The sequence below is a fragment of the Mesoplodon bidens genome (genome assembly GCF_964165515.1).
Source record: "Mesoplodon bidens genome assembly, chromosome: 9".
NCBI lineage: Eukaryota > Metazoa > Chordata > Mammalia > Artiodactyla > Ziphiidae > Mesoplodon > Mesoplodon bidens.
The window spans coordinates 100,526,685-100,554,455 of NC_138166.1; the positions used below are offsets into that span (position 1 = coordinate 100,526,685).

Here is a 27,771-nt window from a genome sequence, read left to right on the forward strand (position 1 = left end):
AAAAGCACCAGCTCAAGCAGCTTCTTTGGAGAAGACGTGACAACTCATCAACTCCTTCAAAAGGTGAGCCTGGCTGAGAAGAGGCCCCAGAGGATAGAGGTGCGAGGGGCAGTAGGATACAGGGAGTCTGCGTGGGGGTGGGCTCTGGCCTGAGAAGGGACCAGGTGGTGTGCAAGCAACGCAGTAAGGAGGATGCTGCCAGAGTGCTGGTGGTGGAGGGGAGAGAGGGGAGGAAAGATGTTTATGAGCGTAATGTCCATACATCTCATATTTAACATGACAAACTTTTGCTGAATACTGCACCGTCTGTCTAGTTGCTGTTGTGATAGACACTGAGTACCACTTGATAACCCAGAGTTTTTCCTTAATAGGAAATGAGTGTCCCCAAGGCAGGTCTTTAGAGCTGGAGGGCAATTCAGAGGCCACCCAGCCTAAACCCCTGTTTCTTTTTTTTACATTTAATTTTTATTTTATATTGGAGTAGAATCGATTTACAGTGTTGTGTAACTTTCAGGTATACAGCTCAGTGATTCCGTTATACATATACGTATATCCATGCTTTTTCAGATTCGTTTCCCATAGAGGTTATTACAGAATATTGAGTAGAGTTCCCTGTGCTATACAGTAGGTCCTTGTTGATTTTACTGAAAAAGAATCAGAACCCCTGAGAGCATGGTGACTCTCCAGGGATTAGCCAGGTCGCGAATGACACAGGAAATCTAGAATTCACTTTGAATGCTTTCCGACACTTCACAGAGAGAAGCTGTGTCGCTAATAGGGTAACATATGAGTTGAGGAGCGGGTGCTAAGCAGAGAGGATTAGCTATGCTAAAAAAAACATGTATGTGAGACCCCCTCCCTGCCTTCCCTAATTATAGGCTTGCTAACCAGTTCACCATTCGGGAAAGAGTGTGGACTGTCTTCCCCTGATCTGCCTCTGACCTGATGTAGACTACAGAATGACGGGTCCGAGAAGGAACAGGAAGAGGCTATAGTGTGCAGTGCTTAAGAGTGAGCATGGTAGTCAGACAGACTTTGAATTGGACCCCTCTGTGCTCAACCTATTAGCACAATGACCTTGGGCAAATGTCTCAGAATTCTTGAGCCACATCAGTCTCCTCATTTAAAAAACTCAGGTAATAAAGTTAGCTTCCTTGCAGGTTATTTTTGCGAGTAAGTGAGACACAGTTGACCCTTGAACAACACAGATTTGAATTGTGTGGGTCCACTTATATGTGGATTTTTTTCAATAAATACACATTCAGCTCTCCATATCCCTGGTTTTACATTGGCAGATTCAACAAAACAGGATGGAAATTTCCATCCAAGTTAGGTGGAATCTGCCAATGTGAAAACCCTGATATGGAGGGCCAACTGTACTAGCCATTTTACATGAGATATTTGAGCATCTGCAGATTTTGGAACATGTCGGGGTCTTGGAATCAATCCTCCCTCCATATTGATATGGAGGGATGACTGTAATATACAAAACATACTTATTAGGGTGCTCGGTATACAGTATACATTCAGTAGTGGTTACACTACACCCAGGTTATTATTTTTATTGTGGAATTTGTTTTAACTTATTGAAAGATAGAGGGAATAATATAAGGAACTTCCGTGTACCTATACCAAGCCTCAACGATTATCCGTTTATGCCAGTCCTGTTTCATTTATATACTCACCACTCCCCAGCCACCCCAGATTACTTGGAAGCAAATGTCAGACCTTGTGTCACTTTATCAGTAAATATTTGAGTATGTATGTCTGAAAGATAAAGACCATTTAAAAAAATTACCAGAATCAGACTTCAAAAAGCAACGAGAATTTCTAGAAAATTACCGGTTATATTCACATTGCCCTGATTGTCTCATAATTTTAAAAATTGTTTGAAGTTGTTCCCAAATGAGGTCCATAAATTGCAATTCACTGATATCTCTTAAATTTAACTTAACACGTAGGTTTCTACCTTCCTTGTTTCTTGTTGTAAAATTTCTTTAAGAAAGGGGAAGTCTTTTGTCCAACAGAATTGGAAGTGTACACTTTGCTGATTACATCCCCAGAATGTCACTTGTCATGCTCTTCTAGTTCCAGTGTTTTGTGTGCATTCTCTTTAGGGAGAAGCTTGGTCAGATGAAAGTTTGGCTGGTGTTTTGGTGGGAGTACTTCACAGGTGCCGTTGTTAACGTCAATCAGAAGGCACATAATGTTTGGTTGTCTCAGATATTAATGATTACCTTGAGTATATGTTTCCTTAAGGGTCACAAATTATGATATTCTAATTCTATCATTCTTTCTTCATTTAATGGATGGAATAAACCTATAAAAAGAAACTTCCCCTCCACAATTCTTTCATTTCCATGAGGCACAGTTATATAAGAAAGACAAGATAAATGCTTTGTTCTTTCCCTTTGTCAAAACTCAGAATGACATACTCCTCGCATACTCCAAAGGGAACAACTGACTTCTAAGAAGATGGCATTGCTATGAACACATAGATTTTAACTTATTTGATATATTTCAATCCCTTGAAATTATTATTCTTATTGATGCTCAAACGGTCTCATCTTTGTCCCGTTGGGGATCGTCTTCAAGTTGGCTCTCAAGTCCTTTGGATGCGATCCTAGTAATTTTTTTCATAGCATCCTTGCTGTCTAGTATGACAAGATGGTCTATGCTCAACTCGTACATTGCCTGGCCCAGACCTGGAATCCATACTTTCTCCTAAAAGCCCTAAAGTTTTGGTAGGAAATGGCATTTGAAGATTATAATCTGGCACTAAGGGTGCCCATTGTTCCTGGGCTCATCATAGTTTTTATGCCTTTTCAATGGATTTCAAAACTATACAAACACACGCACATACACACAACTAAAATAGGATTCCCCAAAACAATTTTTTGCAGGTTTTTTTTGGGGGGGTTGCTTAACTATATCCTCCTGGGGATGGACAAAGAAACTACTGCATTGTCAAGTCTCTAGGACCAATTTTTTTGTGGTTCATCCACCACAAAAAATACAATCTGGCTAGTTTGTTTCATTTGCTTTGGATTTTTACTAGTATTTTGAAATATAATTTTTGCTGTATAATACATGCTTTCGAGATCAAATCTATGAAATCTAAGTATATCCGAAGTAGTCTAGTTCCCAGCCTCTATCCCCAGCTTCCCTCCACCCTGTTTCTTCCATCCCCATATAAGTAACTTTTTTGTCTGCTTACTTTTCAGATTATCCTGCCATTGCTTTTACATATGATTGAAAAAATATATATATTACATTTTATATATGTAGGCCCCGGTTCTCCTTGTTAGAGAAATGATAGTAAACTGTACATTATTTTTACCACTTGGCTTTTTTTGCTTAATGATATATCCTGGAGATGTCTCCATACCTGGGCATAAAGATATATCTCATTCCGTTTTACAGTTGGCTAGTACTGCACTGTGTGAATATACCTTAGTTTATTCAACCAGGCCCGTACTGATGGGCATTTGATAGGTTTTTGGTCTTTTGCTATTTCAAATAGTGGTGCAGTAAACAGCCTTCTGCATAATTATTTTCTGTATTTTTGTCAGTGTACCTTTGGGATAAATCCCAAAATTGAGGTTGATAATCAAAGGGTAAATGCACATGTACTTTTGCAAGATATTGCTAACTTCTCCTCTAGATGCTTTTAGACTGCTTCTCCATTCCCACTAGCCATGTGGGAGAGCACCTGTTTCCCCTATACCTTTTACCAATATATTATGCCAGCAAACTTTTGGATTTTTCCCAAACCTGTAGGTGAGAAATAGTATCTTAGTGTAATATTAAATAATTAATTTAATTTTCTATGTTTTGATATATTTTTCTCTATTACAAGTAAATTTAGTCTCTTTTTATATATTCAAAGGATATTTACATTTTTTTCTTTGAACTGTTTATTTGTATCTCTTTCTCCATTTTTTATCGAGTTGCTGGTCTTTTGTTTCTCTACTTTTAGATATTGTTTTTTTTCTTAAATTTTATAATTCAGGTATAGTTGATTTACAATACTGTGTTAGTTTTAGGTGTACAGCAAAGTAACTCAGTTATATATACATTTTTTCTGATTCTTTTGCATTATAGGTTATTACAAGATATTGAATATAGTTCCCTGTGCTATACAGTAAATCCTTGTTGCTTTTGTATTTTATATATAGTGGTGTGTCTCCATAAATCCCATACTCCTAATTTATCCCTCTTCCGCCACTTTCCCCTTTGGTAATCAGAAGTTTGTTTTCTATGTCTGTGAGTCTGTTTCTGTTTTGTAAATAAGTTTATTTGTATTTTTTTTAGATTCCACATGTAAGTGATATCATATAATATTTGTCTTTCTTTGTCTGACTTACTTCTCTCAGTATGATAATCTCTAGGCCCACCCATGTAGCTGCAAATGGCATTATTTCATTTTATTTATGGCTGAGTAATATTCCATTGTATATATGTATCACATCTTCTTTATCCATTCATCTGTCAGTGGACTTTTAGGTTGTTTCTATGTCTTGGCTATTGTAAATGGTGCTGCTAAGAACATAGGGGTGCGTGTATCTTTTCAAATTAGAGTTTTGTCCAGATATATGCCCAGGAGTGGGATTGCTAGATCATATGGTAACAATATTTTCAGTTTTTTGTGGATCTTCCATACTGTTCTCCGTACCAGCTGCACCAAATTACATTCCTACCAGCAGTGTAGGAACGTTCCCTTCTCTCCACATTTTCTCCAGCATTTATTATTTGTAGACTTTTTGATCACGGCCATTCTGACTGCTGTGAGGTGATACATCATTGTAGTTTTGATTTGCATTTCTTCAATAATTAGTGATGCTGAGCATCTTTTCATGTGGTTGTTGGCCATCTGTATAGATATTCTTGGTGTAAAAGGAAAATTGCCCCTTGCCCCTCTTTTATATAAGTTGGAAAAAAGAATTTTCTCCTAGTTTGACATTTGTGTTTTAATTTGTGTATGGAGGATTATTTACTTGTCTGTTTGCCTCACATTATCTCTTTGATTTTTATGTAATCAAATTTAGGAGTCTTTTTCCTCACTCTATTTCAAATCTTAGAAATATTTTCCCACCCCCAGGTTACAAAGATTTATCCATGTTTCTTCTATTATCATATGGATTTTTTTTTACATTTAAATTTCTAATCTATTTGGAATTTGAATGGCCTCAGGAAGTGGATGCAGTTTTATCTTTTTCTGAATTGTTATCTCAGTGTTGCTTATTAGTCCATCTTTTTTCCCATTGATGTGAGATGCTGCCTTATTGAACATAAATGTAATATAATATAACTGAATTGAATATAAATGAATATAGTGTGATCAGTTTGGTCTACTCCTGAATTTTCTGTTTTTGTTTCACTGTTCTCTCTACTCATGCACCAACATCATACTGCTTTAATTATAGAAACTATAATGTTCTACTATCTGGTAGAGCTAGTCTGCCCTCATTTTTCTTTTCTTGATTGCCAAGGCTAATTTTCTTTTGTCTTCATCCAAATGAACTTTATAATCAACTATTTTAGTTGCATGAAAAAAAAAGCGATGAAAAAAATTTTTATATTTATGTAAAATCATGTTAAAGAAGTATCTATTCAAAAAAAAAAGAAGTATCTATTCATTTAAATTTTATGATTTAAACATGAATCAATGTTGGGCTTCCCTGATGACTCAGTGGTTAAGAATCTGCCTACCAATGCAGGGAACACGGGTTCGAGCCCCGGTCTGGGAAGATCCTACATGCCGCGGAGCGGCTGGGCTCATGCACCACAACTACTGAGCCTGCGCTCTAGAGCCCGTGAGCCACAACTACTGAAGCCCGCTTGCCTAGGGCCCATGCTCTGCAACAAGAGAAGCAACTGCAATGAGAAGCCTGCACACCGCAACGAAGAATAGCCCCTGGTCACTGCAACTAGAGAACGCCCGTGTGCAGCAACAAAGACCCAATGCAGCCAAAAATAAATAAATACATAAATAAATTTATTTTTTTAAAAAGAACATGAATCAGTGTTGAATTTGGCCAAATGTCTTTTTTGCACCTAGTTCCTTTTCTTCTTAACCTATTAATGGGATGTGTTGCAACAAACAATTTCCTCATGTTGAACCACCCTAGTATTTCTGAAACAGTAATACTTAATCAAGGTGTATTGCTTTTTAGTGTCTAATAATTTATTTAGGATTTTTGAATCAATACTCACACATGAGACGTGTATCACTTTATTTGTTGGTGAAATCGTGGTTAGCTTTTGGGATCAACATTACACTTGCTTCATAGAAAGAGCTGAACGTTTTCCTTCCTTTTCATGTGATCAGGAATTGTTTAAGTAGCACTGAGATTATCAGATCTTTAAAGGTTTCAATTAATTCCATGTGAAACCATCTGGACGTGACTCTTTTGTGGGGATACTCTTTAAGTACTTTGTTATTTCTTCCACAGCAATTGAGCTGTTTATGCGTAATAGAATATTACACATTTTCAGGGAGGAAAAGAAAGAAAAAAAAGAGAGTTGGGAATGGTTCCCACTTGCCCAAATTGACCCTTTTTCCCTCTCCTTCCTTTTCTTAAGATCTTGTGGGTACCTAAGCCCCAAGGCCTCTTGATATAAACATGGCTGATGCCCAGGACAAAGCTCTGAGGATCGTGCTGGTCGGGAAGACTGGAAGTGGGAAAAGTGCCACAGGAAACACCATCCTCGGGAGAAACGCATTCGCCTCTATGTCTTCTGCCCAGGCTGTTACCAAAATCTGTCAGAAAGAATCCCGGAAATGGGAGGGGAGAGACCTTCTCGTTGTTGACACCCCAGGGCTCTTCGACACCAAGGAGAGCCTGCACACCACCTGCATGGAAATCAGCCGCTGTGTCCTCGCATCCTGCCCTGGACCTCACGCCATCGTCTTGGTCGTGCAGCTGGGCCGCTACACGGAGGAAGAGCAGAAAACCGTGGCGTTGATCAAGGCTGTGTTTGGGGAAGCAGCCATGAAGCACATGATCGTCTTGTTCACTCGCAAAGAGGACCTGGAGGACCACAGCCTAGGCGACTTTTTGCGGGGCGCGGATGTAAAGCTGCGAAGCATCCTCAAGGAGTGTGGAGACCGCTGCTGTACCTTCAGTAACAAGAGTACAGACCAGGCTGCGAAGGAAGCTCAGGTGCGGGAGCTGGTGGAGCTGATAGAGAAGATGGTGCAGAACAACCACGGGGCTTACTTTTCCGACGCCATATACAAGGACACAGAGGAAAAGCTGAGAAAGCAGGAGGAAGTCTTGAAGAAAATCTACACTGATCAGTTACAAAAGGAAATTAAACTAGTAGAAAAGGACTATGCCCATAAACCACAGGAAGAAAAGGAGGAACAAATAAAATTGCTAATGAAGAAGCATGAGGAACGAATGAAAAATATAAGGGAAGACGCCAAGGAGAATTTATTTCAAGTTGTTTTCAAGGTGATTATAACTGTGCTTTTTAAAGTGTGGCACACGTTTTGGAAGTAGTGTAAATTTTATTTTTACTTCTCAATTTACTATAACTTGTTAATATGGTAGTTTGCATTTTCCAAAGAGGGCTGAAACCATATCTTCTTTCTGACTTCTTCTTACAATCTGACCTTGTTACTCTTTCTATTGAGTTGTGGGTCTATGTCCCCTGCCTTGAAATTGGATGGACTTTGTGACTGCTTTGATAAATTCTGGGTGGTTGAAGCAACACCATGTGACTTCCAAGGTTAGAAAGGGAAAATGCCTCCTTGCTGTCTCGGGGTGCTTGCCCTTGGAATTTGGCCACCATGTTGTGAGGAAGCCCAAGTCACCCACATGAAGAGGACTTGAAGTCACTGGCCCACTCCCCTGGCTGATATTTCAGCTGCCAGCCAGAAGCAGCTTGCCAGTCATGCAAGCGAGGTGACACCAAAGTGCATTCTCCAGTTGCCAACTGATGAAGCTGCAAAGAGCAAAGATGAGCCATCCCCACGGGGTCCTGCCCAAATTGCAGATTCATGAGAAAAATAAATGATTGTTGTTGTTTTAAAGCACTACGTTTTGGGATGGTTTGCTACCCAGTGAGAACTAACCAGAATGAAATATCTTCCCAGCACATTCCCAACGACGCCCAGCTCGCAGCTGTCCTTCTACACAATGCCAGTGAATGTAAGAGGTTATGAAATTGACACAAGCAGGCAATGATCTATTTCAGAGAGTTCAAAGAGTCAATTTAGGAAAATTCATATAAGAAACCCTGCATATGTTAAGTGTCAGCACCACTGGTAATGTGTCTTATTTCAATCCACATCTATGAGTACTTTGTTAGTGAAGCATCAGGCTTCTCTGGCGCCATTACTCTGTGGTTCATGGAGATGTGGACGTTGATAAATCCTCTTATTGTTTTTTTCTCTCTGTCTCTTTTTTTTTAAGGTACCATCCTAACTTAAAATGTCCCTGCTGTACCTTAGAAATCTCTTCTGTGCCAAATATTTTTCTTGCCTCTGCAGATCCACAGTTCACCCTTCTTTCACTCTAGCTTTTGGCCTGGGAGGCTGATCTATATGGACTACATCAGTGGGATCTCTTGCTCTCTGACTTCTGCTTCGTTTCTGCCAATGGGAAATCCAAGCAGGAGAGCTCTTGACGGTAGAAAAGCAAGGTCAGGGTATCTGTTTTCCTGCCTCTCTCCCTGCAGGGGCATCTCCCACTAGCTGCAACCCTAAGCCAAAGCTCATAACTCCTCCCCTGGAGGCTCTCTACCCAGCTCTCCTTCTGGGTTCCAACTTTTGTTCACCCCTTAGGGTAAGGATGCAATTTCCTCACTGTTACTAGCCCTCTCCCTTGTCATTTCCAAACCCTGTATCCACAGCTTGTAGGAAGCCTCTTCACTAGGCTCTCCTCCAGCTACTTCATTATACTAAGCCATCTGTTTTTTGCTGGAATCCTGATTGATACATCTTATGATACCTACTTCTTTTTCTCTTTCAGAGCATTCCCTGACTTTTGTTGTTGTTGTTGTTGTTTTTCAATTCCCTCTAGTGTTTTCTGCCAGCAGAAAAATCTCTCCTGACTGTTGAAATCTCTGGGACAAGTTTACCCACATGGACTGTGACAGTGGCAGTGAGCAGATAAAAGGTTCAGTCTTGCTAAAATAATTGGAAAACTTCAAAGTTAGAGGGATAATTTTATATCATTTATAATGATGGCAGATAACCCAAACTCAAATTGTTGGAATTTTTACAGCTGTCCTTTGCTTTGCCTATGAATGTGACTGAGAGTATTTTACTGCACTGGTGAAATTTAGGGAGACAGGGATTCGAGATTAAGTCTGGATGAAGTAGGACCCCAAATACCTGCTCATTCTAAGGTTCATCACAAATATTATGAATGGAGTAAAGACAACATAGAAGAAAAGCCCATTGTGAGAAAACGTTCATAATACATGTTGTGACATAACACCGCTAGTCCAAACTGCTAGTCCCGATAACACAATTCTTATATTTAGAGGTAGTTCCTTGTGAGTGATTCATCAGTGCACTATTATCTCTAGAGAGTGAACTATTCATGCACTGTCCTGACATCTTTCATTTAAGAACCATTTAAATGATATTTTCTCTCAGTAACTTGCAGAAGCATTATTAATTCAATTAACTTGTGTGTATCTAGGCATATGTTAGGGCCTATGGAAGATGCAACTTATATTCCACTTTGGAAGGTAAGACATACCCAGAGGAGAAATGAGTAAATCAAATGAAAATCGACATTATCTTCTCCCGTGTCAAAGGAATTCTTGCCCGCTCGATTATCTTCCCAATCCTTACATCCCAGTTTTCTCTGAAGGTGGTTCTGAGTTCTGAGGTCTCTGGAAATTCCAGCATTTTTTGTGGGCATTATTCCTATTGTTGAAATATGTCAGAGCCATGACCCATAACTGGGGAATTAAAGTAGGATTCATAGGAGACTTGAGGAAGAATTCAGGGCTTGAAATCTCCTGTGAAGGATGTATGGATGTGTCCATGTGGGTGCCTGGAATGATTAATCCTGCTTCTCTTCGGAAACAGGAAAGTTAGGGTCTGCAGATAAGACCATCGGGGTAGACTCAGGAGTGACAGTCCTCAGTTAGGTTTGTGACAAGCTGAGTAGCAGACGTCAAAGGGCGGGTCCAATGTAAACGTCCTACATTGAAATTTTGGACTGAAGGTTATGTGAGAGGCCTGGGGTGAATGTGGCAGGATATTAACATGAATGTGAATTTCACCTGAGTCCTCAGTATTGCCAACACCCCCACATTCCAAACCCATACACTAGAAGATCTGGGCAGGACCTTCCAAGGAAGGAGCTAGAAACCAGTTAGGTGAGGTTTAGCTCTTCAACTAATTCAGTAGATATTTGAAGAGGTCAAGAGGAAAGGGCTTTTTAAAAGAGGACATTCTGATCATAAGGACAACAACCTTTAGGGCTGGTAAATTCTTGGGCTTCATCTCGAGAGTAATTGGCTCGCTGGTAAAGAGGGCGATCTATATGTAACCGTATGATTTAATAAGAGAGGCTCCATGGGGACTCCACTTGTGTGCCCCACCCAATAGGACGATGATTCCCTCTCACCTCCCAGCAAGTAAGGTGGCCCCTTGGGCTTGGATGCTGCCAGAGGACATGAGTGGTGTATGGTAAGAGATTCCGGGGAGGACATGCCCTGTGTCCTCTGGAGTTTAGCTTTGGAGCCGGGTGCTCCTGTGGGAAATATAATACGAAAGGACGTTACTATGTGCCAGAGGGTAAAGACCGAGGAGGCTGATTGGAAGCAACCATAACTTTCACTGACTGTGGGGCAAAAGTATGTGCCCCCCATAAGTCAAATGTGGGCCACACAGGAGGGAGCCTGCCAAAGGCAGCTTGAAGGGGACTTGCCCGGAAGTCCACCAGGGATCGCAACAGTGCCCAGAACTGGAGTCATTGTGAGAGCATCACCCCACGTAGAGGAGGAGAAGTGGACCTTGCATCTTAACCTTTCTGTCCTGTGAAGCAACCACAGCTATGTGTGACAGGTAAGACCAAAGGTGAACGTGATGAGGCAGGAAGGAGTTGTGGCCGAGGCAGCGAGGAAGTGCTGTGCACAGATGAATTTATAACAGCCATTCCTGTTATTGTGAGAAGATTCTGAGAAATGGGTGAACCACAGACTCCCCTGGGTTGTGCTGTGATGTGTGTGAAAATCATCCTCTGGTCTCTTTACCATAGAATTTCTAGTAAAGTGGTACAGATATTTTACATGCATAAGAAGGGAGTGCCTGGGTTGAAAAAGGGCGTCAAATTATGAAGCAAAATGAGGAAATGCATAAAAGAGCAGAAACTGTTGAAAATAAAACTGCAAAGCCTTTGAGGTTTTGAGCTTCAGGAGGTGCAAAAATAGGTTCCAACTTGCATGGGAAGAGAACCAAATTCATATTGTAAAAGGGCCTGGAGACAAGGTAGTGTGACAACTGGGGGCCAGTTTTACCATCAGTCGACCACAATTGACTCTCCTACTCGCATCCAATTGTACCTAAAGGGCAGGAGTTTTCAGCTTTATTGAATTTTAATTTGCATAAAATAAAATTCATGCATTTTTTTCAGTAGATTCAATAATCAATTAAACAATATTTCTAAGCTTGGTATTGACGTATATATGTGAGCTTATATATGAGCCTGTAATGAGCTTATATATGTGTATACACGTTGCAACGAGTATTCATTTTATTTACTTATTATTTACTTATTTCTTTATTTATTTTTACCTTTTGATCCCTTTCACCCATTTCTCCCACTTCCACCTTCAGTCCCCGCCTCTCTCAACCACCATGCTGTTCTCTGTATCTATGAGCCTGGCTTTTGTTTTGTCTAGATTCCACATATAAATGAGTTTGTACACTATTTGTCTTTCTGTCTGATTTATCTCACTTAGCATAATGCCCTGAGATCTATCCATGTTGTCACAATTGGCATGATTTCCTTCTTTCTTGTGGCTGAATACTATTTGTGTGTGTGTGTATCTCCTTTATCCTTCCATGCATCAGTGGACACCTAGGTTGTCTCCATATCTTGACTATTGTAAATAATGCTGCAGTGAACATCGGGGTGCAGATATCTCTACTAGTTAGTGTTTTCATTTTCTTTGGATAAATACCCAGACGTGAGATGGCAGGATCATATGAAGTTTTATTTTTAATTTTTTTGAGGAAACTCCATTCGGTTTTCCACAGTGGCTGCACCAATTTATATTCCTACCGACATGCATGAGGTTCCCTTTTCTCCACATCCTCACAACACTTGTTATTTCTTGGCTTTTTGATGCAGTCATCCTAACAGGTGTGAGCTCATATCTCATTGTGTTTTCTTTTAATTGAAGGATAGTTAGTGGACACTATTATATAAGTTACAGGTGTACAATATAGTGATTCACAATATGTAAAGGTTATACTCCATTTATAGTTATTATAAAATATTGGCTATAGTCCCTGTTTTGTACAATATATCCTTGTAGCTCATTTTATGCCTACTAGTTTGTACCTTTTAGTCCCCTACCTCAATATTGCCCCTCTCCCTTCCCTCTCCCCACTGGTAACCACTAGTTTGTTCTCTGTATCTGTGAGTCCTGCTTCTTTTTTGTTCTATTCACTAGTTTGTTGTATTTTTTAGAGTCCACATATAAGTGATATTACACAGTATTTGTCTTTCTCTCTCTGACTTATTTCACTTGCATAATACCCTCCAAGTCCATCTATGTTCTTGCAAATGGCAAATTTTCTTTCTTTTTATGGCTCAGTAGTATTGCATTGTGTCTATATATATACCACATTTTCTTAATCCATTCCTCTGTTGATGGACACCTAGGTAGGTTTCATATCTCGACAATTGTAGATAATGCTGCCATGAACATCGGGGTGCATGTATCTTTTCAAATTAGTGTTTTTGTTTTTGTTTTGTTTTTTCAGATATATACCCAGGAGTAGAATTGTGGGGTCACATGGTACTTCTATTTTTAGTGTTGAGGAGCCTCCATACAGTTCTCCACAATGGCTGCACCAAGTTACATTCCCACCAGCAGTACAGGAGGGGTCCCTTTTCTCCACATCTTCACCAACTTTTGTAATTTGTGTTCTTTTTGATGACAGCCATTCTGACAGATGTGAGGTGATATCTCATTGTGGTTTTGATTTGCATTTCCCTGATGATTAACGATGTTGAATATCTTCTCATGTGCCTGTTGGCTATCTGTTTGTCTGCTTTGGGAAACTGTGTATTCAGGTCTTCTGCCTATTTTAAATCAAGTTGTTTGTTTTTGATGTCGAGTTGTATGAGCTGCTTCTAAATTTTGAATATTAACCCCTTATGTGTCATATCATTTGCAAATATATTCTCCCATTCTCTAGGTTGTGTTTTTGTTTTGTTGATGGTTTCCTTTGCTGTGCAAAAGCTTTGAAGTTTAATTAGGTCCCATTTGCTTATTTTTGCTTTTATACTATTTCCTCTGCTTTAGGAGACAGATGCAAAAAAATATAGTTGCGATTTCTGTCAAGAGGGTTCTTCTTATGTCTTCCTCTAGGAGTTATATGGTATCCAGTCTTACATTTAGGTCTTTAACCCCATTTGAGTTTCTTTTTGGATATGGTGTTAGAAAATGTCCTAATGTCACTCTTTTACATGTAGCTGTTTAATTTTCCTAGCACCACTTATTGAAGAGAACGTCTTTTCCCCATTGTATATTCTTGCCTCCTTTGACCATATGTGCATGGGTTTATTTCTGGGCTCTCTGTTCTGTTTCATTAATCTATGTGTCTGTTTTTGTGCCAATACCATATTGTTTTCATTACTGTAGCTTTTTAAATAGTATAGTTTGAAGTCAGAGAGTGTAATTCCTCCAGAACTGCCTGTCTTTCTCAAAATTGTTTTGGCTGGACTTCCCTGGTGGCGCAGTGGTTAAGAATCCGCCTGCCAAGGCAGGGGACATGGGGTGTAGCCCCTACTCACTGCAACTAGAGAAAGTCTGCACGCAGCAACAAAGACCCAATGCAGCCAAAAAGAAATAAAGAGAAATAAATAAAGGAATTTTTAAAAAGGATTGTTTTCACTTTTCTGGGTCTTTTGTGTTTCCATACAAATTTTAAAATTATTTGTTCTAGTTCTGTAAAAAATGCCGTTGACATTTTGATAGGGATTGCATTGAATCTGTAGATTGCCTTGGGTAGTATGGTCATTTTAACAATCTTAATTCTTCCAATCCAAGAACACAGTATTATCTTCCATTCTGTTTGTGTCATCTTTAATTTCTTTCATTAGTGTCTTATAGTTTTCAGAGTACAGGTATTTTACCTCCTTAGGTAGGTTTATTCCTAGGTATTTCATTCTTTTTGATGCAATGGTAAATGGGATTGTGTTCTCAATTTCTCTTTTTGATAGTTCATTGTTAGTGTATAGAAATGCAACAAATTTCTGTGTATTAATTTTGTATCCTGCAATTTTACTGAATTCATTGATGAGCTCTAATAGTTTTCTGGTGGCGTCTTTAAGATTTTCTGTGTATGTTATCATGTCATCTTCAAACAGCGACAGTTTTACTTCTTCCTGTCTGATTTGGATTCCTTTTATTTCTTTTTCTTCTCTGATTCCTGTGGCTAGGACTTCCAAAATTATGTTGAATAAAAGTGGTGAAGGTGGACATCTTTGTCTTGTTCCTGATCATAGAGGAAATGCTTTCAGCTTTTCACTCTTGAGTATGATGTTAGCTGTGGATTTGTCATATACGGCCTTTATTATGTTGAAGTATGTTCCCTCTATGTCCACTTCCTGGAGACTTTTATTATGAATGGATGTTGAATTTTATCAAAAGCTTTTTCTGCATCTATTGAGATGATCATATGATTTGTATTCTTCAGTTTGTTAATGTGGTATATCACATTGATTTATTTGTGGATGTTGAAAAATCCTTGCATCCTGGGATAAATCCCACTTGATCATGGTGTATGATCCTTTTAATGCATTGTTAGATTTGGTTTGCTAATATTTTGTTGAGGATTTTTGCCTGTATTTTCACCAGTGCTATTGGCCTGTAGTTTTCTGTTTTGTGATATCTTTGTCTGGTTTTGGTATCAGGGCGATGGTGGCCTTGTAGAATGAGTTTGGGGGTGTTCTTCCCTCTGCAGTTTTTTGGAAGAGCTTGAGAAGCATAGGTGTTAGCTTTTCTCTAAATGTTTGATAGAGTTCACCTGTGAAGCCATCTGGTCCTGCACTTTTATTTGGTGGAAGATTTTAAATCACAGTTTCAATTTCATTACTTGTGATTGGTCTGTTCATATTTTCGATTTCTTCCTGGTTCAGTCTTGGAAGGTTCTACCTTTCTAAGAATTTGTCCATTTCTTCCAGGTTGTCCATTTTATTGGCATAGAGTTGCTTGTAGTAGTCTCTTAGGATGCTTTGTATTTCTGTGGTGTCTGTTTAACGTCTCCTTTTTCATTTCTAATTTTATTGATTTGAGTCCTCTCCCTCTTTTTCTTGATGAATCCAGCTAAAGGTTTATAAATTTTGTTTATCTTCTCAAAGACCAGGTTTTAGTTTCATTGATCTTTGCTACTGTTTTCTTTCTTTCTGTTTCATTTATTTCTGCTCTGATCTTTATGATTTCCTTCCTTCTACTAACGTTGGGTTTTGTTTGTCCTTCTTTCTGTAGTTCCTTTAGGTGTAAGGTTAGATTGTTTATTTGATATTTTTCTTGTTTCTTGAAGTAGAACTGTATTGCTAGAAACTTCCCTCTTAGAACTGCTTTTGCTGAATCCCATAGGTTTTGGATTGTCATGTTTGCATTTTCATTTGTCTCTAGGTATTTTTTCATTTCCTCTTTGTTTTCTTCAGTGATCTCTTGGTTATTTAGTAGCATACTGTTTAGTTTCCATGTGTTTGTGTTTTTTACGTTCCTTTTTTCCCCGTAATTTATTTCTAATTTCATAGTGTTGTGGTCGGAAAAGATGCTTGACACAATTTCAATTTTCTTAAATTTACTGAGACTTCACATGTGACCCAAGATGTGATCTATCCTGGAGAATGTTCCATGTGCACTTGAGAAGAAAGTGTAATCTGCTGTTTTCTGATGGAATGTCCTAGAAATGTCAATTAAATCTATCTGGTCTATTTTGTCATTTAAAGCTTGTATTTCCTTATTAATTTTCTGTTTGGGTGATCTGTCCATTGGTGTAAGTGGGGTGTTAAAGTCCCCCACTATTATTGTGTTACTGTCGATTTTCTCTTTTATAGCTGTTAGCATTTGCCTTATGTATTGAGGTGCTCCTATGTTGGGTGCATATATATTTATAATTGTTATATCTTCTTCTTGGATTGATTCTATGATCATTGTGTAGTGTCCTTCCTTGTCTCTTGTAACATTCTTTATTTCAAAGTCTATTTTATCTGATATGAGTATTGCTACTCCAGCTTTCTTCTGATTTCCATTCCCATGGAGTATCTTTTTCCATCCCCTCACTTTCAGTCTGTATGTGTCCCTAGGTCGGAAGTGGGTCTCTTGTAGACAGCATATATAGGGGTCTTGTTTTTGTATCCATTCATCCAGTCTGTGTCTTTTGGTTGGAGCATTTAATCCATTCACATTTAAGGTAATTATCAATATGTATGTTCCTATGACCATTTTCTTAATTGTTTTGGGTTTGTTTTTGTAGGTCCTTTCCTTCTCTTGTGTTTCCCACTTAAAGAGGTTCCTTTAGCATTTGCTGTAGAGCTGGTTTGGTGGTGCTGAATTCTCTTAGCTTTTGCTTGTCTGTAAGGCTTCTGATTTCTCCTTCAAATCTGAATGAGATCCTCACTGGGTAGAGTATTCTTGGTTGTAGTTTCTTCCCGTTCATCACTTTAAATATATCGTGCCACTCCATTCTGGCTTGCAGAGTTTCTGCTGAGAAATCAGCTGTTAACCTTATGGGAGTTCCCTTGTATGTTGTCATTTTTCCCTTGTTGCTTTTAATAATTTTTCTTTGTCTTTAATTTTTGTCAGTTTGGTGACTATGTGTCTCTGTGTGTTTCTCCTTGTGTTCATCCTGCCTGGGACTCTCTGTGCTTCCTGGACTTGGCTGGCTATTTCCTTTCCCATGTTAAGGAACTTTTCGATGATAATCTCTTCAAATATTTTCTCGGATCCTTTCTCTATGTCTTCTCCTTCCGGGACCCCTATAATGTGAATGTTGGCACATTTAATGTTGTCCCAGAGGTCTCTTAGGCCGTCTTCATTTCTTTTCATTCTTTTTTCTTTATTCTCTTCCGCGGCAGTGAATTCCACCATTCTGTCTTCCAGGTCACTTATCCGTTCTTCTGCCTCAGTTATTCTGCTCTTGATTCCTTCTAGTGTAGTTTTCATTTCAGTTATTGTATTGTTCATCTCTGTTTGTTTGTTCTTTAATTCTTCTAGGTCTTTGTTAAACATTTCTTGCATCTTCTCAATCCTTGGCTCCATTCTTTTTCTGAGGTCCTCGATCATTTTCACTATCATTATTCTGAATTATTTTACTGGAAGGTGGCCTATCTCCACTTCATTTAATTGTTTGTCTGGGGTTTTATCTTCTTCCTTCATCTGGGACATAGTCCTCTGCCTTTTCATTTTGTCCATCTTTCTGTGATTGTGGTTTTCATTCTGCAGGCTGCAGGATTATAGTTCTTCTTGCTTCTGTTGTCCGCCCTTTGGTGGATGAGTCTATCTAAGAGGCTTGTGCAAGGTTCCTGATGGGAGGGACTCCAACCCCTCACTTTCAGTTGGTGTGTGTCCTTAGATCTGACATGAGTCTCTTGTAGACAGTATATATACAGGTCTTGTTTTTGTATCCATTCAGCCACTCTGTGTCTTTTGATGGGAGCATTGAGTCCATTTACATTTAAGGTAATTATTGATATGTATGTTCTGACTGCCATTTTTTAAATTGTTTGTGGGTTGTTTTTGTAGGTGTCTTTATAAATTTCTTTTTCTTTTGTCTCTTCTCTTGTGATTTGATTACTATCTTTAGTGTTATGTTTGGATTCCTTTTTCTTTTTTCTCTTTTCCTTTTTCCTTGTGTGTGTGTGTGTGTGTGTGTGTGTTTGTGTGTGTATCTATAATAGATATTTGGTTTGTGGTTACCATGAGATGTATATATATATATATGATTGTTTTAAGTTGCTGATCTCTTAATTTCCAACGCATTTTTAAATCCCTGCTTTTGTACTCTCCTCCTATCATTGCTGTTTTTGATATCATATTTTACATCTAATTGCTTTGTGTGTCCCTTAAGTGCTTATTGTGGATATAAATTATTTTACTGCTCTTCTCTTTTAACCTTCCTACTAGCTTTGTGCGTAGATTATTTCCCACCTTTATGTTTGCCTTTACCAATGAGCATTTTCTGTTTTGTAATTTTCTGGTTTCCAGTGGTGGCTTTTTCTTTTTCTCCTAGAGAAGTTCCTTTAACATTTGTTATAAAGCTGGTTTGGTGGTGCTGAACTCTTTTACCTTTTACTTGTCTGTAAAGCTTTTGATCTCTCCATTAAATCTAAACAAGAACCTTGCTGTGTAGAGTATTCTTTGTAGGTTTTTCTGGCCCAGTTGGCTGCCAGGCCCTGGCTTGTGCTCTGGCTGCTGGCCTACTGCTGGGTGGGGCTGGGATTCAGTGCAGCTGGCTGTGGGACCTGTGGTGCTCCAGGGCTGGTGCTGGCCCACTGGTGGGTGGGTCCAAGTTTGGGGTGACTGCCTACAGGGTCCAGAGTGTGCAGGGCTGGTGCCAGTTTCCTGGTGAGTGGCATTGTGTCCTCTCATGGCCGGCTGTTTGGCTTGGGAGGCTTTGGGACTGGTGCCAATTGGCTGGTGGACAGGTAAGCCCCTGGCAGGAATAGGCTAGAGGGAAGACTCTAAGAATGGAGAAGACTCCATTCTATGACAGGTGTCCTTGTCATAGAGTGAACTCCCCAAAACAGCTGCAGCCAGAGTCTGTGTCACTAGGGGAGTCCTCCTTGCCTCCTGTCTCTCTGGGAGGCTCTCCAGGATCAGCCAGTGAGTCTGCCCCAGGCTCCTTTGAAATTACTGCTTCTATGCTGGGTCTCAGAGCATGGAGGTTTTGTCCGTGCCCTTTAAGGATGGAGTCTCTCTTTCCCACAGCCTTCTTGCTCTCCCATGTGCAAGCCCCTCTGGCTGTAAAAGTCAGATATTTTGGGGGCTCGTCATTCTGGTGCAGGATCCCCCAGGCTGGGGAGCCTGAAGTGGGGCCCAGACCCCTTGCTCCTTGGGGAGAACCTTTGTAATTGTAATTATCTTCCCATTTATGTGTCACTTACCTAGGTGTGTAGGCCTTGACTATACCCCTTCCTATCTGTCTTGTGGTTCCTTCTTTATATCTTTAGTTGTGAGAAATCTTTTCTACTAGTTTTCAGGTCATAATTGCTTTCTAAATAGCTGTAATTTTGGTGTGCCCATAGGAAGAGGTGAGCTCAGGGTTTTCCTACTCCACCATCTTGGCCACACTCTGAGTGGCAACTCTCTGGTTTTGACCCAGTAGTTTTTTCTCAAACTTCACGGCATGACCCATATTTCTTCCCTCCCTATAGAGTCTTTGCATGGTCTGATATGGTAGCAACTAGGCAGATGTGACTATTTAACTTTAAATTAATCAAAATGGAATAAAATTAAAAATTCAATTCTTCAGTCACACTCATCACATTTCAATAGCCCATGTGGCTCAGGGCTACCATACTGAACCACACAAAACAATCTCATCATTGCAGAAATTTCTGGTGCTGCTAGGTGATAAGGCGGGCAGGTCTCTTGCATGAGCAAGTTTGGACAGCTCCTCCCCTCACTTCCTCTCTCCTTTTCCTTCTTGATAGCTTAGTGTCACCTCCTGGTTTAGCATTGCTTTCAAAGTTAGAGAAGGGAGCAGGACCCAGAATTTTTTTAGGTAAGGGAATAGGGGTGTTTGTGGGGGTGGGAAGAGAGGGAGGGAAATGTGTGATTTGGTGGAGGGGGGACTTCTCTTCTGGATCTATATCTTAAAACTCCCTGCAAACTTGCTCTCAGAATATATTTCTCATTGGTTCCTGTCTCCTGTCTTTGCTGATTTTAGGCAGTAATCTGTTTTGAAGGCTGAGCCCTACAAATTGATAACTCTTTCAGCAGTCACTGCTCAGAGGATACTTGTATGAAAAAATGATTGTTTTCACCATTGATAGAATTTATAAGTAAAGTTGAAGCTTTCAGGCTTTGTGTTGGCTGAGCAGACAGAATTAGCTGTGTGGGGAGCTGGTGGTGAAAAGAGCACTAGGAGATGTAAGAGACGCAGGTCAGCAGCCCCGTGTCACAAGGCCAGCACACGGTCAGGATCAGAGACTCTCTTACCCAGTTAACGATCTGCTCAGAGCTGCCCCTTTGGACCTTCCTCCTCAGGAACAGTCCTGTCATGGGCTTCACCCAGAGTTGGGGAAGGGGAACTTTTAGGAGATAGGAGGAGGAATATGCCAACCCATGTTACTGTCTACAGTTCAGGAGAAGCTGGGGATCAATGGATGCTTCTTCCTTAGGCATCAGGAGGAGAATTCAGCCATCCAGTGTCAGGATGGAGAGAAGTTCAGACCTCTGGTTTTACATCAGAATTAGGAGAAAGAGAACAGCATTAAAGAATGCTGAAGAAAAAGTCCACAGACTGAATGGAAACACCATTCTTAATGGTGTTTAAGAAACACCCCAAACCTTTTGTTTTCCTAGTTCTGGTATCTTACTCCTTCTCCTAAAATCAATCTTACTCCTTCTCCTAAAATCAATCACCAACATCAACTTTGTGACCAAAGCTGATTTTTTTAAATTCTGTGATTTCTCCTCCCAGTTTACAAGAAGCTGTTTCCTACTCCTTATTCCTAATCCACTTTCAAAAGAAGTGCCTGTCTTTCTAACAGTGTTTGAAATTTGTATTTGTTGGCTTCCTATCAGACAGGCTTTCTTTAACAACTAGCATTTCAGCCTGTCCTGCTTAAAACCTGATCTGCTAAGAGTTCTTCAAATGGCTTTCTCCATTGCCCAACGTTAGTAGGTAGCAATGAAAGAGAACCTTTAAAATGTATTACTGTGTTTCAAGGACGCTAGGTGTTGCTAATAAGGAAAGGATAGGGGACTTCCCTGGCGGCACAGTGGTTAAGCATCTGCCTGCCAATGCAGGAGACACAGGTTCGATCATTGGTCCGGGAAGATCCCACATGCCACGGGGCAACTAAGCCTGTGTGTCACCACTACAAAGCCTGAGCTCTAGAGCCCCTGAGCCACAACTACTGAGCCCACGTGCCACATCTACCGCAGCACACGTGCCTAGAGCCTGTGCTCCGCAACAAGCGAAGCCCCTGCAATGAGAAGCCCACGCAGTGCAATGAAGAGTAGCCCCTGCTTGCCGCAACTAGAGAAAGCCCCCGCACAGCAATGAAGACCCAATGCAGACAAAAAATAAATAAATTAATTTTTTTTAAAATAAGGAAAGGATCATCTTTTTCACAAGCCGGATTAGGCTGGACATAAAGCTCAATCAGAGAGGAGGCAAGAATCAGGGGCATTTTAAAAAATTAATTCATTTATTTAACAAATACTTATTGAGATCCATGCTTTGTCCAACATTGTGCTTGTCCCTAGGGAATAACGGGGCAGATAAGACACAGACGGTTCACCATCACAAAGTTTACAGTCTACGAGGAGACGTAAAAAAATCAGACGAACAACTTCCTATTGTGGTACGTATTCTATAGAAACCCTTGGAGTGTGGCTAGCACAAACTCCACACCAGAGCTAACTTGTTGGTTGGTGATGGGGATGGAGAAACCCTCTCTGGAGAAATAACAGAACACTGAGGCCTCAGGGATGAGCAGAAATGATCTGGGCATTGGATGGGTGTGGGAGTGCTCCAGGGAGGGGGAAATATTCCCCAAGGGTCTAGGAGCTGGAGGGAGCTTAGAGGATTCGGGGGACATTGAGGAGGCCAGTATGGTTCAAGCCTTTTGAAAGAGAGAGAGAGAGTAATTGATCATGCAGGGCCTTTTGGACCATTCCGAGGGTTTTCAACGATTTGAACAATAAAAAAGCGAAAGGAATCCATTAGGGAATTTAAACAAGGGAAAAAAAATCAAATTTCAGTTTTAAAAAGCTGTCTGATTATTGAGTGGAGAAGGGATTGAAGATGCAATATCAGTTGGGAGCCTATTACATTACAATCAAATGACAGTGGGTTGGATTGACATGGAGATGGGGAGAAATGGAGAATTTTGCATCTTTTCGAAGTAAAATCAGTAGGATTTGGTGACAGACTGATGAGCAAGTGAGGAAAGAAGTGTTGTGGATGACCCCAAGATTCTGCATGAGCCACTTGGTGGTGCCATTTACTGAAATGGGGACCAGGCTGGGGATGGAGGTCAAGGGTTCCATTTTGTCTGAGTTCTGTGTGAGATGCCCATAAAATTGCCAACTGGAGAAGTTGAATGGGATTTGAAAGTTTGGAACTCTGAGAAGGGTCTAGGCTGCAGGCGACATATAAATGGCATTCAAAGCAATCATTCACTGAATAGAGTGGGCAAGGGCATCCAGAACCAGTGCCCAGGAAGACCCTGAAGCACTTACATTTGTGTAAAGAAAAATGAACCATCTGAAAGTGAGACTGAAAACAGAGAATGGAGAAGTATTGGGAAATAGAGGAAGAGAAACCTAGAAGCAAGCAAGTTTATGAAAAAAAAAAGAAACCGTTGGTTACATGAGGTTGACATTTCTAGTTTCCAGTTACTCTCCATTTCCCTGAAATTATTTTTCTTTATTTATTTCCAGGAGTTCAAACTACAATGGCGGCCCATTACCCCAGCAACTCCAGGACCAGCCACGGTGAGAGGCTGCTCAGGGCTAGGCAGGCCAGGCTTGGGGGAGGAGGGCTGGGTCTCTCCTGTCCTGTCAGTCAGTCCCCATCTGCACAAGAGCAAACCATTTTCAACCACATTTCTCATTTTCCCTTCATTTACTCTGCTCTCTCATTTCTCTCGACCCTCTAAGCCTTCTTCTTGTGATGTAGCTAAACAGCTAAGAGGAAGAGAGTTAGAATATCCGGATTGACCCAGGCTTGGTGAGGTTTCTTATGTGCTACTTCCTACAGCGTGGACACACCAGAACAGCGGGTTGTAGCCTCCCTGGTTGTTTCTCTGCCCCTCTCTTCAGCTCAAGAGAGGATTGGGAAGGAGGGACGTGGGCGTCATTCATTCCTCATTCAGGTCCCTAATTTCCCCGCTGCTGGTGGCCTCACTATGACCAACAAATTCAACAGACTGATCCCTCCACTCCTCACATAACCCGCCTCTATTCCCTTATCCATAGAAATTGATTATATCGTTTGAGCTTCTGCTGGGTTAGCAAACCACCCCACAGTTTAGGAGCCTAAAACATCAACTGTTTCGTTGGCTCTTGGTTTTTTGGGTCAGTTGGGCAGTCTTTGGATCTGGATCAACTTGGCTAATCTCAGCCAGACTCACTCATGCGTGTGTGGTAGGCTGGTGGTTCAGGATGCAACTGGATAATCTTGGGTAGCCTCATAGACATGTCTTGTAGTCAGCAAGCTCTTGGGCAGATCAGGGGGACAGGGATAACAGGCCCCTGTGTCCCTCATCTAGTACGCTAGTCCAGGGCAGTTGTAAGTTTCCGAAAAGCAGAAAGAGAAGGCAAATTACAATAAGTCAGCACTTTTGGAGTCTCTGCTTGATCCTGTTTTCACGATCTTACTGTCCAAAGCAAGTCACGTGGCCCAGTCAGATTCAAGGGTTGGAGAAACGGACTCAGCATCTTGATGAGAATAGCTGCAAATCCACATTCCCAAGAGGCATGAGTACAGAGAGGGAATACTTCATGGCTGTGTTTGCCATGTATCGTAGATTTCCATCCATTTGCTGTCAACATTGGCCAATTGTTGCAGTGTTGGCACTGGCCTTTGGTGCCTTTTTATCTCGCCAGCCATGATTTTCCTACTTCCTGTCTCTAAGGCCAACCAATGCCCTCAGGATATCCTTAGGTTGGAATCTTCCATTGTGATGCTAACTAAATAATAGTCTGAACTCCCATCCACATTTTTCCTTACGTAATCTTAGCCATCCTGTATCCAGAGTTCTCAGCTTTGGGAAATTTACTTCTTTCACCCCAGGATTCTGGTTATCAAATGTGAGAAACTCTGCCTTAGGGATCCAGGGATCAGCAAAAGCTTCACCATAAAGTGTGTGGGAGATGGGGGTGAACTACGGATTTTGTGGAAGCCAGAGTGGGAGGTTCTGCAATTTCCCTCTTCTGTTTGATTGATATTTTTAAAAGATTATTCCACTTTACAGAATAGACTGAAAAGGCCAAAGCGGAAGTAGAGAGACCAGTTAGGAGACTACTGAGGCATGGATAGGGATGTAACTTGGGCTAGTATGATGATCTTCAAAATAGAGAGAAGCGAACAGATTTGGAGCCAAGAGAACCCGGTGATGGGTTGGATATGGAAAGAAGGAGAAAGAGAGGAGTCAAGGGTGATGCCTAGATTTTTGGCCTGAGGAACTGGGTAACTGGGGATGATAGCTCTGCAAACTAATTGGAGTTTGTAACAGTGTCTATAAGGTTGTAAGCGGGATAATGTATGGATTGTCTCAAAGCAGAAATAGGTAGTTATAACACAGGATTCCTCATGCAGGAATCAGTCTTACATTCAAGGGCTGGCTGGCAGGGTCTGTCTTCTCGGGAAAACAGGCTCCCAAACGTGATTGGCGGTTGTCTTCCCGCTGCTCCCTGGTCTATGCCTAACAAATCGGGCAGACTTTGACTTTATAGACACATTAAAGAGATATGCAGAGACTTGCTAAATACAAATACAGAGAGAGCTATTAGATGATTTGGTATGTAACTTAAGGTTTCAGTTGTTGTGCTCTGCTGGTCTGATATTAACTTTGAACTTTCCTAGGAAGTAAAATATGCAACGTCAATTTTGTGTTACTTCCTATGTTATCTTAGGAAGAACAGCTACCAGTAGCAGCTCAGAGTTCTCTTCTTAACCATTTTGTTTCCTCCTCTGTGGGCTACTTACCTACACAAGGTCGCAGTAAGAAGCTCAAGGGGATGCTGAAAAGTACCTGGGCAGTCCCCAAATACTGCAAGAGGAACTCGAGCCCAGAGGGCTTTCTATAGACATCGCTTGAGTGCAGAGGACCCTAGCAAGCGACAGAGAAAGGCACCGGTGGGCAGGAGCCTTGCAGGGGAGACAGTTGAAGTTCCTTCTAACACTACGACTTTTGTTTCCTGTTGTGCCAGGGCTTGGAAACCAAGACCCCAGAGATTCACAACTGAGACTTATCTTAGTGGGTAAGACTGGGGCAGGAAAAAGTGCAACAGGAAACAGCATCCTCGGAAAGAAAGTGTTTCCTTCTGGCTTTTCTGCAGTATCCATCACCAGGTCCTGTAAGAAAGGACAGAGCACCTGGAAGGGGAGGGAAATTCTCGTTGTGGATACACCCGGCATCTTTGACACAGAGCTACAGGATGCCGACACTTGCAAGGAGATCGCCCGCTGCATGGCCCTGACCTCCCCAGGGCCTCATGCTATACTCCTTGTCACCCCACTGGGCCGGTACACACTGGAAGACCACAAAGCCACGGAAAAGGTCCTGAAAATGTTTGGAGAGAGAGCTAGGAGACACATGATTTTCTTATTCACCCGGAAAGATGACATGGAAGGCACCGATTTCCATGATTACTTAAAGGAAGCTCCGAAAATCATTCAAGAGCTGATGGACAAGTTCGGAGGTCGCTACTGTGTGTTCAACAACAGGGCGACGGGAGCTGAGCAGGAGAACCAGAGGGAGCAGCTGCTGGTTCTGGTCCAGCGCGTGGTCGCAGAGTGCAAAGGCAGATGCTTCACGAATGACATGTATCAAAAGGCCGAGGAGGAGATTCAGAAACAAATCCAAGTGATACAAGAAAATTACAGAGCAGAGCTAGAGAGACAGAAAGCGCAGATAAGACAGGAGTATGAAGAGAAAATCAGAATGCTGGAGGATGAGCTAGAACGGCAAAAACAAGTGATGCAAATGAGGAGGGAATTGACAGAAAGGGAGGCTCTCTGTGTTACAAGGCAGCAAAATGCCAGAAATGAAGTTGAGAATCAGAGCGGGATAATTGAAATCATCTTACGCCTGTTGGAGATTGTTTCCCTTATTTTCTCTCTGTTTCAGGATTAAACATTAAGATTAAACTTCATGAAAATGTGTCTATACTTGCTGCATAGTTTCAGCTGGCCCTGCCCCATATAAGTCAGAGCATTCTCGTTTTTTCTGTCTCTCAGACTCTCAAGACTAAGGAGAGTGAAGTTCACTGCCAGGAACTGGTATATGTTGATTGATTTAACAGGGGAGGGACAAACTCTCAATCTGGGAAACTCCAAAGCACAACGTATTGATGCTCCCTAATTGTGAATTCTTTCTCAGAGACACGAGAGAAGGAATGCAGGAGACCAAAGAAAATGACCCCAAGCTTTCTCTGTTTATCCCTAGTAAATGTTTCTCCTCTAAATTCTTTCTAGATTGGTAGGTAATCTCCCCCTGTGGTTTTGCCTCACTTATTTTACCCTCAGGATCACAGTGATCGTCTTAACCTTATAGTTTATGAGAAAGATCAATTCTTTGCATTAGTTAAGCTTATAGATGGAGATGTTTATAGAGTTCTTTGTAGATGAATGGAAATTTGTTTACTTACAATTTTACAGAAGGACTCAAATTGTTCCGTATCATCTGCCCATTGACGAACAAAGAGTTGTCTGGAAGATAGATCTTTCAGAACTCAACTATGTGAAATGCGAGAAAGAGTGAAAGATAGAGATTCAACAGATAAGAGAACAATGTTTGGTATATTCAGATGTATCTGTAGAAACTCTTTGACCAACACCAACCAATTTGCTGAATAACCAGTTCTCCTTTTCTTGGGAAACTAACTGCTGTCCCACCCAGCTGAATTGTTTGCTTATTGTTGTTATAATAAAACTTTTCTGTTCTCTCATACTTGTACAAAATGGAATCTTTTTTTTTTGGAAAATACTACCACTACTTCTTCTAAGAGCACAGGGATGAATTATAGTCTTTTGTAAAAGTTCAAGATGATTTTGGAAGTAGTCTTGGTCTACCCTCTAGACTTCTCCCCTTCTCCTTTTCCCTGGAAGGTTTGAGCCACATTCTCAACACCTCTGACAGTCAAAGACTACATTGCCCTTGGTTTCATTCATTATGTGTTGATAGAAATGACACGTGACCTACGTTTCTGAGACCTTTGTGGCTTTCCTGTTGCAACAATTCTTTTTAATATATGGATAAAAATAGCTATGTCCCTATCCCTTTTCTACTCTTCTACTGAGTACTCTTCACCTAATAATTTCTAGGCTTCCCCAAAGCACTTTTCCATGCTCTACCAACGTGTTCTGGTGGTCACACGTGACCTACGCCAACTCTGTCACCTTAAAATCGTCTTCTCCACGTCCTAACCCATTTTGCTCAAACTAGGGCATATGTCTCTCCATGATTTCCCCCAACACAAAGGAGTTTAGACTGTACACTTAATAAAAGTTAGCAAAGGCTCAAGCATATGAGAAGCACCATGCAAAGAAGCACATAACTCCTTTAGAGGCAGTCACTCTGAGTAGAGAGATTTGGTTTCACTCTGCAGAAGGTGGGTGATCTCTGTCTCTAGTGTTTTCATCATTGGCGT

At 40.9% G+C, this 27,771-nt stretch overlaps 2 protein-coding genes across 3 annotated transcripts; both read left to right on the plus strand.

Moving 5' to 3' along the window:
- Positions 1–22,865, plus strand: GIMAP7 (GTPase, IMAP family member 7). Of its 2 annotated transcripts, none has more exons than XM_081244065.1 (4): positions 1–63; positions 6,586–7,460; positions 21,658–21,755; positions 22,837–22,865. In XM_081244065.1, the coding sequence occupies exons 2-3, from the start codon at positions 6,627–6,629 to the stop codon at positions 21,724–21,726; spliced, it is 903 nt and encodes a 300-aa protein (XP_081100191.1). In that variant the 5' UTR covers positions 1–63; positions 6,586–6,626; the 3' UTR covers positions 21,727–21,755; positions 22,837–22,865. The 2 variants fall into 2 exon arrangements, with proteins under 2 accessions (XP_081100191.1, XP_081100192.1); XM_081244066.1 differs by having other exon boundaries at positions 44–99.
- Positions 21,685–27,071, plus strand: GIMAP4 (GTPase, IMAP family member 4). The gene is made up of 3 exons (XM_081244063.1): positions 21,685–21,755; positions 22,837–22,890; positions 25,330–27,071. Exons 2-3 carry the CDS (start codon positions 22,851–22,853, stop codon positions 26,253–26,255), a joined length of 966 nt encoding a protein of 321 aa, XP_081100189.1. The 5' UTR covers positions 21,685–21,755; positions 22,837–22,850; the 3' UTR covers positions 26,256–27,071.
- Positions 27,072–27,771: the final 700 nt, after the last annotated feature.